This window comes from Vulpes lagopus, chromosome 1 (genome assembly GCF_018345385.1).
Source record: "Vulpes lagopus strain Blue_001 chromosome 1, ASM1834538v1, whole genome shotgun sequence".
NCBI lineage: Eukaryota > Metazoa > Chordata > Mammalia > Carnivora > Canidae > Vulpes > Vulpes lagopus.
Genome location: NC_054824.1, coordinates 128,834,084 through 128,850,480, shown reverse-complemented (window position 1 = coordinate 128,850,480; position 16,397 = coordinate 128,834,084). Strand labels below are relative to the sequence as shown.

At 38.0% G+C, this 16,397-nt stretch overlaps 1 protein-coding gene across 2 annotated transcripts in view; it reads left to right on the top strand.

Annotated features, from left to right (window-relative positions):
- The window catches only part of GAREM1 (GRB2 associated regulator of MAPK1 subtype 1), a 208,741-nt gene that overhangs the window by 172,784 nt on the left and 19,560 nt on the right, over positions 1 to 16,397 (top strand). For both annotated transcript variants that reach the window (XM_041744753.1, XM_041744745.1), the window contains exon 4: positions 13,665 to 14,837. In XM_041744753.1, the coding sequence (XP_041600687.1) occupies positions 13,665 to 14,837 (1,173 nt within the window). The remainder of the gene's footprint in view (positions 1 to 13,664; positions 14,838 to 16,397) is intronic.

Genomic DNA, 16,397 nt, shown 5'->3' with positions numbered 1-16,397 from the left:
GCTCCCCTGAATGCTATTTGTGGGTGTGAGATAAGACTCACAATTGTGATCAGAGTATCCTTTCACATTGACACAATAGCTTGCACAGTTAATTCATTTTCTTATTTAAAAATCTAAATAAATGTGTTCAATAATTATTACCCAATCAAATCCTTCTGTCATTTGTACTTTGGAAGCAGCTATGCTCTTATACACAGGACTTGGAAGCTTTTATGAATGTTATACTTACAGATTTTTAGATTTTTCCTGCTGCCAAGTATTTAAAAAAGAAAATCCTACAAGTTAACTTACTATACATATCAATGTAGCATGTATCAAAACAAGCCGTTTTGAAAACAACAAAAATACCTCTGTAAAGTAACAACCCAGAATTTTTTAAGTATTAACTAGTATTATCAGAGAAACCAGGCTACATACAGTTGGGCTCTTGCATTGTTGCATGAAGAGGTGGTAAAGATGCACCAAAATGGTAATAATGCACCATGGAATAAATAAGCAAGAGTTCTAAATTTTAAGGTGAGTGGTCTGTGCAACTTAATACTGGACTTTGGAATTTTTTTTTCCCAAAGCTTCCAAGTTATTGAGAATCAGCTGGTTCTCCACCACCACCACCACAAGTCACAGATTTGAGGCAATTCATGTGCCTTTTATCTTAACCTATTAGTTACCTTTTTTTATTATTTTTTTTATTTTTTTATTTTTTATTTATGATAGTCACAGAGAGAGAGAGAGAGAGGCAGAGACACAGGCAGAGGGAGAAGCAGGCTCCATGCACCGGGAGCCCGATGTGGGATTCGATCCCAGGCCTCCAGGATCGCGCCCTGGGCCAAAGGCAGGCGCCAAACCGCTGCGCCACCCAGGGATCCCATTAGTTACCTTTTTTTAAGTTACCATCAGAAAAAGAAGAAATAAAGCTCTTCCCCTTCTACCGACTAGACTGCATCTTATTTCCATGCATAAAGTAGTTAACAAATTAAACATATGTCATGTTATTTTCTTTACTCCTTTTAACAACAACTACAGACAGGGCCTTGAAAATACATTAATAGGGACACCTGGGTGGCTCAGCAGTTGAGCATCTGCCTTCAGCCCAGGGCGTGATCCTGGAGACCTGGGATCGAGTCGCATGTCAGGCTCCCTGCATGGAGCCTGCTTTTCTCTGTGCCTGTGTCTCTGCCTCTCTCTCTCTCTCTCTCTCTCTCTCTCTCTCTCTCTCTGTTTCTCATGAATAAATAAATAAAATATTTTTAAAAAAAGAAAAGAAAAGAAAATACATTAATAGAGAGGTTTGGGGCTGCTTGTGATTCTCCTCTTGTCATAATTATTTTATTCTCTGACATCTTTCTGATCATTTTATCTTTTAGGTGAAAACAATGTGCCTCCTAGACTTTGTTCTGCATCTGTCGGCCATCCTGTGGTCATCCTGTAAAGTAATAGAAAATAGTGGTGCTGAAACATTAGAGTTCTTTGGGGAAGTGTCTGTGTGTCTGTGCATGTGTGTGTGGTTTTAAGAGTGTAGTTCAGGCATAACCACCATTCCTAATTTAAAATACCATTCCTAGTGTTTGTCATGACAGTTCTGAAAAAGCATCTCCTCTGCATGTTGTAAGATTATAATAATCAGAGAGGTGGGTTTCTCTTATGAGGTTTCAAAATGAATAGGGATCATTTGCTCTGGCATTTTCTACCTCCTTGCTGGCACATTTAGAGCACAAGTAATTCTAGTTAGCCAGCTTTTGGGAGAGCTGTGAATTTTATCAAAAGTTCTGTCCAAAGAACTATAATTTCATTTCAGTTTCCTAAAATGTATAATACTTTACTGCTTTCTTAAAGAGAAGCATTTAAACAAAAGTGAAACTTCTCTCCATCTCCTGAGATGTGTAGGACTTTTGTCTTTATATGGAGAGACCATACACCCTGAGAACTGGGTGTTTTATGGTTCCATTCCAGTTGTTTGTTGCCTCTTATATTGGTTAGAATACCTGCCTTAATTAACCACCCCTGTTTTCCAGTTTTAATTTCCACTCTATTATGCTGTGGGCTGATAACCAGGTTGGATGGAATTTTGATTATAAAGGAGTGAGTGTGCTGACTTATGGCCCTAAAAGGCTTTTCTATAAGCCCTAATATCAACATCCCATCTTTTTGCCTGCTCAGAGACCTTTAACTCACTGCCTTGTTCTTGGCTATATTCCAGAGAGATCAGAAATTATCGATTACTGTGCAACCTGAATTTGTCAGATGTAAGAACAAATTTTTAAAATGAAGATTGAATGGATTTGGAGGTAGTCAATTTTTATTTTTACTTTCCAGTTGTTTAAAATTGCATGTTTTCTTTACCATGAGTCAGATGTCCTTTATTTTCAGGATTCATTGAGAATGATAAATTGTATACAATTATGAGGCTAATTATTTTAGTGTTTGAAGATAGCCAGTGGGTTTTTGCTTTTGGTGGTGTTTAGGGGGGAGGAGTTTTGTCTTTTTTTTTTTTTTCGTCATCTAAGGTTTTGAGACCTTGTCTGAAAAACTATCAGTTTGCAAGCCCTCTGCTGTACCATCACAAATTAAATCACTGCCATTGTATTTGTCATCTTTGCCCTATTTCCTGCTTTAAAAAAGAGAGGAGATACTTGGGATTGACATTTATCTTAACTCTTCATGCCCCTTTTTTTCTCCTTTTCTGCCATTTTCCCAAAGGAGAGAGTTGCAGAAATTAAAGCTTTGGAGGAAATGATTAATATTAATCAAATATTAGTTATTTAATCTAGCTGTCAGATCAATCCTGATTTTTTTTTCAAGAGTTGGAATTTTAACCTCTATTACATGTTTGATCTTTAGAACAACTGTTCTTAGGAAACAGATTATCTGTTGCCAAAGCCATCTGTGGGTGTGCGTGTGTATAAAATTTTATATGTGTTTTAAAATGTTGCTTGACCATGGGGTATTAATTCTGAATGGTATTATGAACAGTCAAATCCTGATAGTTTCCTGGATTAGACCTATTAGAGTTGTTTAGATAACACACTTTGAATTACTTCCTCTCAGGAAACATTGAAACTGGAAATGTTAACCAGGCACGCATACCGAAGCACTTAGGCAGAACGCATTGTTTCTTTTGCTATTAAAAAAAATAAAAAAAGGAAAGAAATTATGCAAATAAATCACATCTGTGGAAACCAGAGGAGACTGTTTGGCTCAACTGCCAAAGGAAGAGCATTTATTTATGAGATTCTTCCTCTGTCACTGACAGTGACCACAAGATCGGTCGGGACATTAGTCTCATAATTTATGCAGAACTAATTGCCAGCCTTAATGATGACATCAGGTTTGGGAACATGGAATTACAGATTGTACTCACATATGTTATGCATTTTTATGTATAGGAGTAGGAGTAGCTTCCTTTAGAAGTACACACATACACAATAACATAGACAAAACTATTGAATGTGCCCAGAGAGTGACATTTAGTAAGGATAATTTTGATCTGTTTAATCTGTGCACATAGTGTCTGATTGGTGTCTCCCGAGCAGCATAGACATTCTCTTTCAGCTCATCTGGTGTGTGGTACTCACTAGACCATATGATCTCTTCATTCTATAAGGTGTATGTTTATAAAAGTAAATTAGGAAAATTATATTAAGTATTGATTTAAAAGAGCTAGGAAAAAACATATGCCTTGTTATTCCTTCACATTTGAGAAGCAGGGTTGGCTCCCTGTATGTTAATTGGAAGTAGTTTGTTGTATGAGTGAGTGTGTGTGTGTGTGTTTCTCAAGTCTCATGAGAACCTTTTCTCTCAACATCTCTGTCTCCATCCTGATCCAAATGGATGAACTGCCAAGTTGTTTGCAAAGTTTCACCAGAAAGGAAGTACAGCAGAGCATCTGAGCGTTTTGGAGACTAGTCTATCTTAAAACAGTATATTTTTTTGAATCATTTCAATATGTTCACTTCCTTTGGGACATAACTGTAAGGTTATTTCAAGCCCTATTCTGACATTAAGTTTTATTCTGGGATAACACAGTGAATAAAAACTTGAGCAATTCTTCAGTACAGAAGAAAGGATAATGCTTAAAGTAGTGGTTTGGGCTTAAAAACAGTAGTGGATAGAAATAGAAACCAACGTACATACAGAGATGTGAAAGGCAATATGAAACAATTATTAAGAATTTAAATATTGGGGTACCAGTGTGCCTCAGTCAGTTAAGTGTCCAACTCTTGATCTCAGCTCAGGTCTAAATTTCAGGGTCGTGAGTTGAAGCCCCATGTTGGGCTTCCACGTTGGGCATGGTGCCTACTTAAAGAATTTAAATGTTTTGGGGGCACTTGTCTGACTCAGTTAGTATAGCATGCAACTCTTGATCTCAGGGTCATGGGCTCAAGCTCCATGTTGGGGAGTGTAGAGCTGATTTTTTAAAAAAAGAATTTAGGGCAGCCCTGGTGGCTCAGCGGTTTAGCACCACCTTCAGCCCAGGGTGTGATCCTGGAGACCTGGGATCAAGTCCCATGTCGGGCTCCCTGCATGAAGCCTCCTTTTCCCTCTGCCTGTGTCTCTGCTTCTATCTCTCTCTCTCGTGAATAAATAAATAAAATCTTTAAAAGAATTAAAATTAAAAAATTAAAAAGAATTTAAATGTTTTTATTGTTTATAAAAGTAATAATAACAAGAATGGCCTCCATTTATTGAGAGCTTACCACTGTGGGATTTTGTTTACATATATTGATTAAGCTTGTGAAATACAAAGTGGTGTTTTCATTTTATGGATGAGGACAATGAGGCTCAAGAAAGCAAAATGCTTTTCCTTAGGTCACCCGATTGTGAAAGCAGATTCAAACTTCACTTGTAATTAACTGAATCGTATTGGCCCAATTCGCTTCCAAAGGCTATAGTTCTTTTCATTCATCTATACCTGGGTTCAGCAAACTTTTCTATAAAGGGACCAAAGAATAAATATGTTAGTTTGTGCTCCATACAGTTACTGTTGCAGCTACTCTCAACACTATCATTGTCAAGTGAAATAAGTTATGCATAAATGAGTGGACAAATGAAGTAATAAAACTTTATTTACAAAGTCAGATGGTAGGTCTGATTTGGACTATACATAGTAGCTTATTGACCTCTGATTTGTATTGTTGTGAACATAGCTAGATGCTAGCTAAAAATAGAAGCTTATCCTTAGGGTTAAACTAAAATTAAAAGTAATAGCAAGTGAGTCTTTTTAAAATTTTTCTATTTAAATTCAATTTGCCAACCTATAGTATAATACCCAGTGCCCATTAAGTGTCCTCCTTAGTGCCCATCACCCAGTCACCCATCCCCCCACCCACCTCCCCTTCCTCAACCTTTTCTTTGTTTCTGAGTTAGGAGTCTCATGGTTTATCTTCCTCTCTAATTTTATCCCACTCAGTTTCCCTCCTTTCCCTTATTATCCCTTTCACTATTTCTTATATTCTACATATGAATGAAACCATATGATGCAATGAGTCCTCCATTGCAAATGAGTCTTTTTAAGGACTCTTGGTGACCAAAGTCAACAAGAATAGCAGGAATAAAGTAACTGAAACCTTGAAGTTACAGGTCCTGTAGGAAAAGAAAGTCAGCCCTCATATGTTCCAATGACTGTAATATATAAATGATTTATTAGGTTAAACAAATCTTTAAAAAAAAATCTTTAAAACTGTCAAGGTCATAAAAACAAGAAAAAACCCAGAATCTCACAAAATCAAGGACTGCATGTAGTGTGGTATCCTAGTTTGATCCTGGAACAGAAAAGGGACATTAGTGGAAAAAAATAATGAAATCCAAATAATACGTTGTGGCTAATAGTTTTGTATTATTGTTCATTTCTTAGTTATGATAATGTGCCATGGTTGTGTGGAATGTTAATAGAAGTTAGATAAAGTTATACAGCTTTGCAACTTTTCTGCAAGTCTGGAATTATTCCAAATAAAAAATTAAATTGTCTTTATTTATTATTAAATTATTTATATAGATTCCTAAACTTTAATATAGAAGCCCCAGTGAATACTGAGTCTGAAGGTAAATACAGTTAAGTTGAGGTCTCGTTAAAAATAATATTAATAACACTTAATCTGAGTCACCTAAAATGGACTTTAAACCATAGGAGCCTGAAGTGCCATTAAAATAATACTGTGCTGCCATTTATGTACTGATAATGCCTGCTACGGAGAAGTGCACTTCACTATGGAAACAGCAGAGTTGTTTGTTTGTTTGTTTTTAGAGCTCTAATGTGGATTGACAAATTGCTTGTTCCAGAGTTTAAAATTATATAGAAATGACCTAGAATAGTGCATGAGAAATTATTTACAATGATTCTCACTGCCACATCTTCTAAACACATACTGATGATTACTGCTCAGTAAATAACATGAACATGGCCACTTTATCCAGATACTTTTTCCTTAACATAAAAGAAAAAATTGGAGCACCTGGTGACTCAGTCTGGTAGGCATCTGCCTTCAGCTTAGGTCATCCCAGGGTCCTGGGATGGAGCCCCATATTGGGCTCCCTGCTTAGCAGGGAATCTTCTTCTTCCTCTCCCTCTTTTCCCTACTCATGCTTGGTCTCTCTCTCTCACTCTCAAATGAATAAATAAAATCTTAAAAAAAATTAATCTCAGCCTTAATATAAGCCTGGTACTAAAACCTGGTAAAGATAACATAATAGAACTATAGACTAATTTCACCTATGACTAAGATACATAAGCCATAGATAAAATAGTATCAAAGGGAATTATGCAATATAATTTTAAGCACACCATGATCACATAGAGATTATTTCAGGCATGTAGGGTTGTTTTAATATTTGGGAATCTACTATTATAATATAAAACCAGGACATCAAAGTTAATAAATATATGACTATTTTATTGGATGGAGAAATGGCATCTGATTAAAAACATTTTTTTTTAGGATGACTGGGTGGCTCAGTTGGTTACATGTCTGACTCTTGGTTTCGGCTCTGGTCCTGATCTCAGGGTCGTGGGATCAAGCCTGTGTCAGGCTCTGCAGTCAGCACTGATTCTGTTTGAGATTATCTCTCCCTCTCTCTCCTCCCTCTGCTCCTTCCCCTGCTTGCACTCTCTCTCTTTAAAATAAATAAATGGAATCTTTTAAAAAATAAAAAATTTAAAAAATTTCTTCATATTAACCTTTAGAAAACTAGAATTGGTAAGACACATTACTAATATGATTTAAAAATCCATCTCAGGGATCCCTGGGTGGCGCAGCGGTTTGGCGCCTGCCTTTGGCCCAGGGCGCGATCCTGGAGACCCGGGATTGAGTCCCGCGTCGGGCTCCCGGTGCGTGGAGCCTGCTTCTCCCTCTGCCTGTGTCTCTGCCTCTCTCTCTCTCTCTGTGTGTGACTATCATAAATAAATACAAAAAAAAAATTTAAAAAAAAATAAAAATCCATCTCAAACCAATGAATTTCTCATATTTGATATTAAAACACTGATCAAAAAAAAAAAAAAAAAACACTGATCATAATTCACATTAAGATATGGAATAGCATTCTCACCACCACAGTGTTGTCAGAAGGAAGGGATGAAAACAAAAAGATGAAGATGAATTTTGCATTGGTTACATAAGATTTAATCACTTAAGAGTCCCAAGATAATCAACTGGAAAAAACTCTTACAGTGAGGTAGGTTACTGGTCATAGGTAATAGCAACAAACCATATGCAACACCTGTGAATGAGCAGCAATGTTCAGGGATTGATAATGAAGGCAAACTTAATTACTAATACAGGAAATAAAAGATCTCAAGAAATGATGAGAATCGCCATGTGCCTATTTAGAAATATTTTGATGATGTCATTCCTTGCCAAAACAGCAGGTAAATGCACTTTCAATAAAATTATTAATGCAAACCATAGACAAAATGATTGTGAAGTTCCTCTGGAAAAATAGGAAAAAATATCTAAAATTTTCCTTTTGTCATGTTTTGATCTTTTATTTTGAAACTTTCAGTCTTAAAAAATTGTTGCAAAAATAATAGATCTCTCTAAATACTATACCAAATTCACTAACTTTTAACATTTTGCCACATTTGTTCTATCGTCCTCCACCCCCCCATACACATGCAGACAGACAACTTACATTTTTCTGAATCGTTTCAGAGTGAATTACATACATTATACCCTTTACCCCTTAATACGTCAGTGTATATTTCCTAAGAATAAGGATATTTTCTTATGTAAAAATAGTACATTCAGGAAAGTTAGCAATGATGTGATACTCCTTTACAGTCCATCAAAGTGTACTTTATAACATTTTTTTTCCCTTCCAGGATTGCATATTGCATTTATGTTGCATTTTGTTTTTAACTTACTTTAATCTGGAGCAGTTCTTCAGCCTTTCTTGTCTTTCATCACGTGGATGTTTTTAAAGAATATGTACCAGGAAAAAAAAAAAAAGAATATGTACTGGTATTTTAAACAGTGTTTCTCAATTTTAATTTGTTTGATATTTCTTCATGAGTAGGTAATTAAGTTCTAGTCATGCATTTTTAGGTGGAATGTTCTGTAACTGAGGCCCTGACCTTCCCAGGGAATCACACAGAAGTACACACATGGGGATATCTGTCTGGTTATAATAAATCTGATCACCTGGTCAAGGTATTGTCAACTTTCTCCACTCTATAGTTACTTTTTCCTCCCTTTGCAATCAATAAGTATTCTGAGAGAAGACACCTTTAAGACCATGCAACATAACCTACTCTTGAGTCACACTAGTCCTATAAATTTAGCATTCATTGATGTTTCTTGAATGTACCAATCTTGAATCCCACCGCTTGTCTACATTTGTCAGCTGTTCCCCCATTGTTTTCACTCATTCATATTTTTTCATATTTTTGTTAACAGTATGGACTTAGACATTCCTACTTTGTTCAGCAGATTCATTGCAGTCTTTATGTATTGTGGTGCTCAGATTGTCCTAGATTTGGCCAGTGGAGGCCAGTTCAGGCCAGCTCCAGTGTCCTTTTGACATGTTCCTGTCATCTTAAGAGCACTTCTTTATTTTCTGGCACAACAAAATGTTCCAAACTCATCTTGTATCTTTCCTGCCCTAGTCCTGGAATCAGGCATTTCTCCAAGGAGCCTTTTCATGGGAGATGGTTTGGGGCTCTAGATATATTCAGTAATAGTGGGAGTCTTTGCTTCTAACCCCTTAGAAAGAACAAAGCTAAGAAATAGATGTGTGCATGTATAGTTTCCTAAAATTATGAGTTAATGCCAGTATCTCCAATTTCAGTCAGCCCAATGGAGTTTTCTCTTAGCTTTCCTAATTCCATGTTTCTGTCTTCCCTCCACAGTGAAAATTCTGATTCTCAAAAGAATACATTTACTCATTGGTTTATTTCTACAATATACGTAAAAGTTGTTTCAGAATCCCTGTACCACTCTGATATGCAAAATGAATCTATCAAAAAGAACACAGTATTTGGGGTACCTGGATGGCTCAGGTGGTTAAGTGTCTGCCTTCAGCTCAGGTCATGATCCTAGAGTCCTGGGATCGAGCCCGAGCCCCACATTGGGCTCCCTGCTCACTAGGGAGTCTGTTTCTCCCTTTGTCCCTACTCATGCTCTCACTCTCTCTCAAATAAATGAATAAAATATTTTTTCAAAAGAATCAAAAGGACATAGTAGTATTTGTTGTTTTTTTCCCTTCTAGCAATTTGTAGTCAAAGCATTTTATTTTATTTTATTTTTCATTTTTTTTAGTCAAAGCATTTTAAGTTACTTGGATGATTTCTCTGTCTCTGTCCCGTGTGATTAGTTTATTCATTTGAAATAAGCTTGGATTCATCTGTTTACATTTGCATTTAGCTTTCAGTTTCTTGTAACTTTTTGTTGACTTAATTTTATTTTTTGAGTATGTTAGAACATTAGCTTACCTCCTAAACATCAAAACTCTATAGCTAGGTACACTCAAAATGGTACTGCTTCCTCCCTCCCACTAGGTTCCTCCCTGCCTTAAAGTACCAATTTCATTGTTTTCTGGTTTATTTTTCTTCTAGTCCTTTTTTTTCTTTTTACAAAATACATACAGATTTTCCCTTTTTTTTTTTTTTTTAAAGATTTTATTTATTTATTTATTCATGAGAGACACACAGAGAGAGGCACAGACACAGGCAGAGGGAGAAGCAGGCTCCATTTAGGGAGCCTGATGTGGAACTCAATCCCAGGTCTCCAGGATCAGGCCCTGGGCTGAAGGCAGCACCAAACCGCTGAACCACCGGGGCTGCCCAGATTTTCCCTTCTTAAATAAAAAGGTAGGGATGTCTGGGTGGCTCAGTGGTTGAGCATCTGTCCTTGGCTCAGGGCGTGATCCCAGGGTTCCTGAGATCGAGTCCCACATCAGGCCCCCCACAGGGAGCCTGCTTCTCCCTCTGCCTATGTCTGTGCCTCTCTCTCTCTGTGTCTCTCATGAATAAATAAATAAAATATTTTAAATTAATAGGTAGTATATTGTATAAGCTATTGTGCACTTTGCCTTTTTTTTTTCCTTAATATATCCTGGAAGTCCTTTTCCTGTTAATTCATTGAATGCATCATTCTTGTTCTTTTTTTGCATAATACATTTTGTGTTTCTGTCATAGTTTATTCAATCAGTCTCTCATGTTTCAGCATTTAGATTCTAAGACTTTGCAAGACTTAGATTTGATTCTAAGACTTTGCAAATACAAATAACGCTACAGTGAATAACCTTATGCATTTATATTTTCACACTGTTGGAGGAATGTCTTTGGGTAATTTCCTAGAAGTAGAATTGCTTAATGGATGAGATATAAACTCATGCATAGTTTGGTTAGGTATTAGTTTGGTTAGGTATTGCCAAATTCCCTACCATAGGGCTTGTATCATTTTGCATTGCATTTTGCTGGTAAGCTATGAAAAAGAATGTATGTTTCCCCATAGCCCCACCGACTGAGTGAGGCTTTTGAATACTTATCAGTGTTGTAGATGAAAAGTGGTATCTTGGTGTAATTTTCATTTACTTTTCTCCAATTATAAAAGAAGTTGAACATCCTTTCATAGATTTGAAGTCTTGTGCACCTTTATTTATGAATTGGTCTTTTCATGACTTCATCTGTTTCTCTGCGGGATTTTTGGTCATTTTTTTTTAAGTTGAGTATGTATATGTATTAAGGAGGTTCACTGTTGTGGAAATATTTTTGGACTATTACTTGACTTTTGACTTTACTTGTTTCTTGCCATCCAAAGACTTTTTGAGTCAGTATAACCACAAATGAGGGTTTTTGTTATCAGATCTGAAAATGGAAGATAAAGATGTAGAAACTGAAATAGTATAGTTATGAGAAAATAGAAAGGTCATTTGAATAAATGACGTCAAAGTAGATACAAATATAAGTATACAAATGAGTGTATGTGTTTTATAAATTTAGTACATGATCAAAGTAGCACTTCAAATTGGTGATGAAAAGATACAGTTATTTAAGAAGTATACTGGACAGTCAACTGTTTCAGAAACAAAAGTTGGGGTGCATAGGTGGTATAAGCATAGCATCCTACTTTTGGCTCCATCTCAGGTGGTGATCTCAGTGTTGTGAGATCAAGGTCCACATTGCACTTTGCGCTCAGAAGATTCTGCTTAAGAGTCTCTGTTTTCTCTGCCTCTCCTCCCCTCAAATAAGTAAATCTTTAAAAAAATAACAAACAACTGGGGAACCTGGTGGTTGAGAGTGTCTGCCTTTGGCTCAGGTTGTGATCCCGGGTCCTGGGAGCAAGTCCCACATCGGGCTTCCCACGGGGAGCCTGCTTCTCCCTCTGCCTATGTCTCTGCCTGTCTGTAGGTCTCTCATGCATAAATAAATAAAATCTTAAAAAAGAAAAAAAAACAACTAAAATTAGATCTCTACCTTTAATAGTCCATCAAAGAAATTTTAATTAAGTCAGTTAAATAGTTAATAAATGAAACCATCAAAATATTAGAAGAGAATATTGGTTATTTACCTAAATTTTTCTCAACCTCAGCACTACTGAAATCTGGACTAGATAATTCTTTGCTGTGAGGTGCTATTCTGTTGATTGTTACATGTTTAGCAACATACCTGGCCTCTACCAACCATGACAATAAGTAAATGTCTCCTACATTGTCAGGTGTTCCCAGGGGCTGGGAGTGGGGGCAAAATCACCCCTAACTCAGAACCACTGATTTATATCATCTCAACTAGTAGAAGCATACCGCCCAAGAATGAAATTACAAAGGAAAATTTCGAAAATGTTTGCTACATAGGGAAAAAAACCTTGAGCACTTAAAGAAGTTGTAAATCAGGGATGCCTGGGTGGCTCAGCAGTTGAGCATCTGCCTTCGGCTCAGGTCATCATCCCGGGTCTTGGGATCGAGTCCTATGTCGGGCTCCCTGCAGGGAGCCTGCTTCTCCCTCTGCCTGTGTCTCAGCCTCTCTCTCTCCTGGTCTCTCATGAATAAATAAAATCTTTTAAAAAAAAGTTATAAATCAAAATACTTGTGAATAAATAAGTGCAGGATGTGAACTTTGCCTTTAATACTGGTAAATATTAAACTTACTAAAATGGGTATGGAGAGACAGATAATTTCATAAAGTAGAAGTGTAAATAAGCATAACATTGATGAAATACAATAGGAAATACATATTTGACCTTTCAAATAAATATATATAGCCTTGTCCATGCAATTCTACTTCTGGGCCTTTATCCTAAGGAAATAGTTGAACTTGAAAAAAAAAAATTCATAACAGTACTATTTATAACTGCTAAACATTGGGAAAACTCATCTGTCTAATAATAAGGAACTAGTCAGATAAATTAAGGCATATGCCCAGATAATCAAATACATGAGGTCAGTATTGCAACTGACAATGTAGAAACAAAAGAAAATGAATATAGTGAGAAACAAAGCAACAAAATTGTGTGTCTATATTTATATATTTCTTAGATAGATGACATCTCATCTTTTTCTCTTTATATTTATATAAAAGTGTTATCATTGATAATGATAAGACTATAGAATTTGTTCATTTTCACATCTGTATTTTCTGATATTTCTGCCAATGAACATGAATAATTTGTATAATAAAATTAAAGAATGGGGAGAAATAAAACATTTTTACATCCTCTATCCCAATTCTAATTTTAGGAAATTTCATAAAACTTTAATAGTAAAAAAAATAAGGAATTTTCTATAGTGGTATTCATGGAAACATTTTTTTTATAACTGGGAGAGATAGAATGATAATATTAATGTCCCAAAATAATCATCCATGTAATAGGCTACTCTACATAGACAAAGAAACTGGAAGGATGTTTATCAAACCATTAACCATTGCTATTTCTGAATCAGGCCTGTGGGTGTTATTTTCTTTTTGTGTCTTTTCTCCATATTTCTCAAATTTCTACTAATGAACAGACTGCTTATTTCATCAGGAAAAAGTGTGTTTTTAAAAGTCTAAACGAATATCTCCTTGTTACTGTTAGCCATGTGAATAGAATTTTTTTAAAAATGGAGTGGCTAAATTTAGTATGAGAACAGTATTTTCCTTTGTATTTGTGCTTGTGTATCTTAATGGCAAGTTGTCTACTTTTCTGTGGGAATGGACTAAAGGAAACTAACCTAAAACTTGATTTATCCTATTGCAGGTCGCTTCAGGTGAATGCAATGAGGACACCGAAGTGTATAACATCACCCTCTGTACTGGGGATGAGCTCACTCTGATGGGGCAAGCAGAAATCCTGTACGCAAAGACTTTCAAGGAAAAGTCACGCCTCAACACAATCTTCAAAAAGATCGGGAAACTCAATTCCATCAGCAAGCTGGGAAAAGGCAAAATGCCATGCCTCATTTGCATGAACCACCGGACCAATGAAAGCATTAGCCTGCCATTCCAGTGCAAGGGCCGATTTAGCACCAGGAGTCCCCTGGAACTTCAGATGCAGGAGGGCGAACACACCATCCGCAACATCGTGGAGAAAACCAGGCTCCCTGTGAACGTGACTGTGCCCAGCCCTCCACCCAGGAACCCATACGACCTCCACTTTATCCGCGAGGGGCATCGCTACAAGTTTGTCAACATCCAGACCAAGACAGTGGTGGTTTGCTGTGTGCTGCGGAACAACAAGATCCTCCCCATGCACTTCCCTTTGCACTTGACTGTCCCCAAGTTCAGCCTCCCGGAACACTTGGTAAAGGGGGAAATGTGGCCCGAAACGCTGGTCCATCACTGGCTGGGTATCTGCCAAGAGCAGTTCGACATCGATGAGTATTCCCGGGCTGTCCGAGACGTGAAGACTGACTGGAATGAGGACTGCAAGAGCCCCAAGAAGGGCCGGTGCTCTGGCCACAACCACGTGCCCAATTCTCTTAGCTATGCCCGAGATGAGCTCACCCAATCCTTCCACCGGCTCTCCGTCTGTGTGTATGGCAACAATCTCCATGGCAACAGTGAGGTGAACCTCCACGGCTGCAGGGACCTGGGGGGAGAGTGGGCCCCCTTTCCCCACGACATCCTGCCCTATCAGGACCTGGGTGATAGTGGGAGCGACTACCTTTTCCCGGAAGCCAGTGAGGAATCAGCAGGCATCCCGGGGAAGTCAGAACTTCCTTATGAAGAGCTCTGGCTGGAGGACGGCAAGCCCAGCCATCAGCCTCTCACTCGTTCCCTGAGCGAGAAGAGCAGATGCGATCCGTCTAGAGGTTCGGTCCGGTCCAAATGTGCAACCTCTCCTCTTCCTGTCCCCGGAACTCTGGGAGCAGCAGTGAAGTCTTCAGAGATCGCCCTACCTCCACCTCCAGTGCCTCCCAAATCCGAAGCCGTAAGTCATTTCTGTTCTCGAGTGATGTTCTCGATCCTTCCATCTCTCTGCTGGGTTGTCTACTAATTTATCTTCTTTCCTAATGAAAGGTAGACTCCCCAGTGGGAAATTATCAGGATGAGCAGATTTGCTTACTTTGGAGTGAAATAGAAATGCTGGCTAGATTTTTTTTTTTATTATTATCAGTTAGGAGTTTGAGTTTTTAGACCTTGAGAGTTTTTAATACGAGAGGTTTAAACCTGCCTTTTGCTGCTGCCTAGAGAACGGTGTACAATAGGGAGAAGAGGGCAGACAGTGGGGGACCAGAGAAGAGACACCGCAGTAAGGGAGGCATAAAATAATGATGCCCTGAACCGCAGCAATTGGTGGCAGTGGTTGGCAGGGAGAAACGAGCTGCTTCAGAACGACCCAACAGTACTTACTGATAAATTGGGTGTGGGTAGGGAAGGAAAGAGGGAAATCAAGGAAGACTCCTAGACTTTTATCCTGAGCAACAGAGCGGATATTAGCGCAGCTATGGTGGGGGAGGGGGAGTGCAGACTGAAGGAAGAATAGATTTATTTGGGGGTTGCGGTGGGGAGAGGCATCAAGAAACATCAGCATCTTTCTTAACCCTTTCCTACTTCCCTGAAGTTATGTTGGGATCAAAGCATAGTAGGTGTGCCTGTGTACCTGGACACACACCAGAGCAGAATCCGAGCCACAGTGGTTCTGTTTAACACCTTAAACATAACTCAATCCAAGCTCCAGGGGCTTCTATCAAATCTTAATGTAAAAAGGTCAGTACAGGACAGGAGAAAGGGCCCTTTGTTTTGACCATGTTCTTTGATTGACAGGGACTCTGAACCTTTGCTCCTTGTTTTTAATCATTGCATTTCATTGTATCTGAATCGAAAAAGTGTTAGAGACACTGGGTATAGTTCTTTTCATTTATTTGGCTATGGTGGTTTTGTTTTTGTTTTTCTTTCTATCTCTAGCGGAGTCTTTAAAAAAAAAAGTACACAAATCACAATAAATAGAATTCAGAACCAATCTCACTGAAGCACATTTAGGGGAAGGATGTCTCCATGTGCCCCTGTTCTCTGTGGAACCCTGCAGCTATGCGGAATCCAGTTTCAAAACCATGGAAAACTGGGTAGGATGCAAGAAACATGACCATCAATAATACCTGCACTCTGGACTCTGGTATCTTTCAGCTTTATAGGGAAGTTAACAGCTGAAATGAGATTACTGTCATATAAGTTAAAATGTGATGAACAATAGAAGAGAGGCACAATATGTGTGGGAATTCAGAAGAGAAAGAAACTTCTAGTTGGGTGATGTATGAGAGAAGTCTTCATGGAGATGAAGAAGAAGGGCATTCCAGACACAATAGCATGAGCAAAGGTGTGGAAAGAAGCTATGACAGGTAAGGGAAAATAGGAAGTTCTGTTGAGTCAGTAGAATCAGATGACTAGAATGTCTGAAGAGCAGTGATGGCTGTAAAGGCCAGAGCCAGGTCATGGATAGCTCTGAATGTCAGGCAGCACGTTCTGGCAGGCATCACGCTTAGCTGTCCAT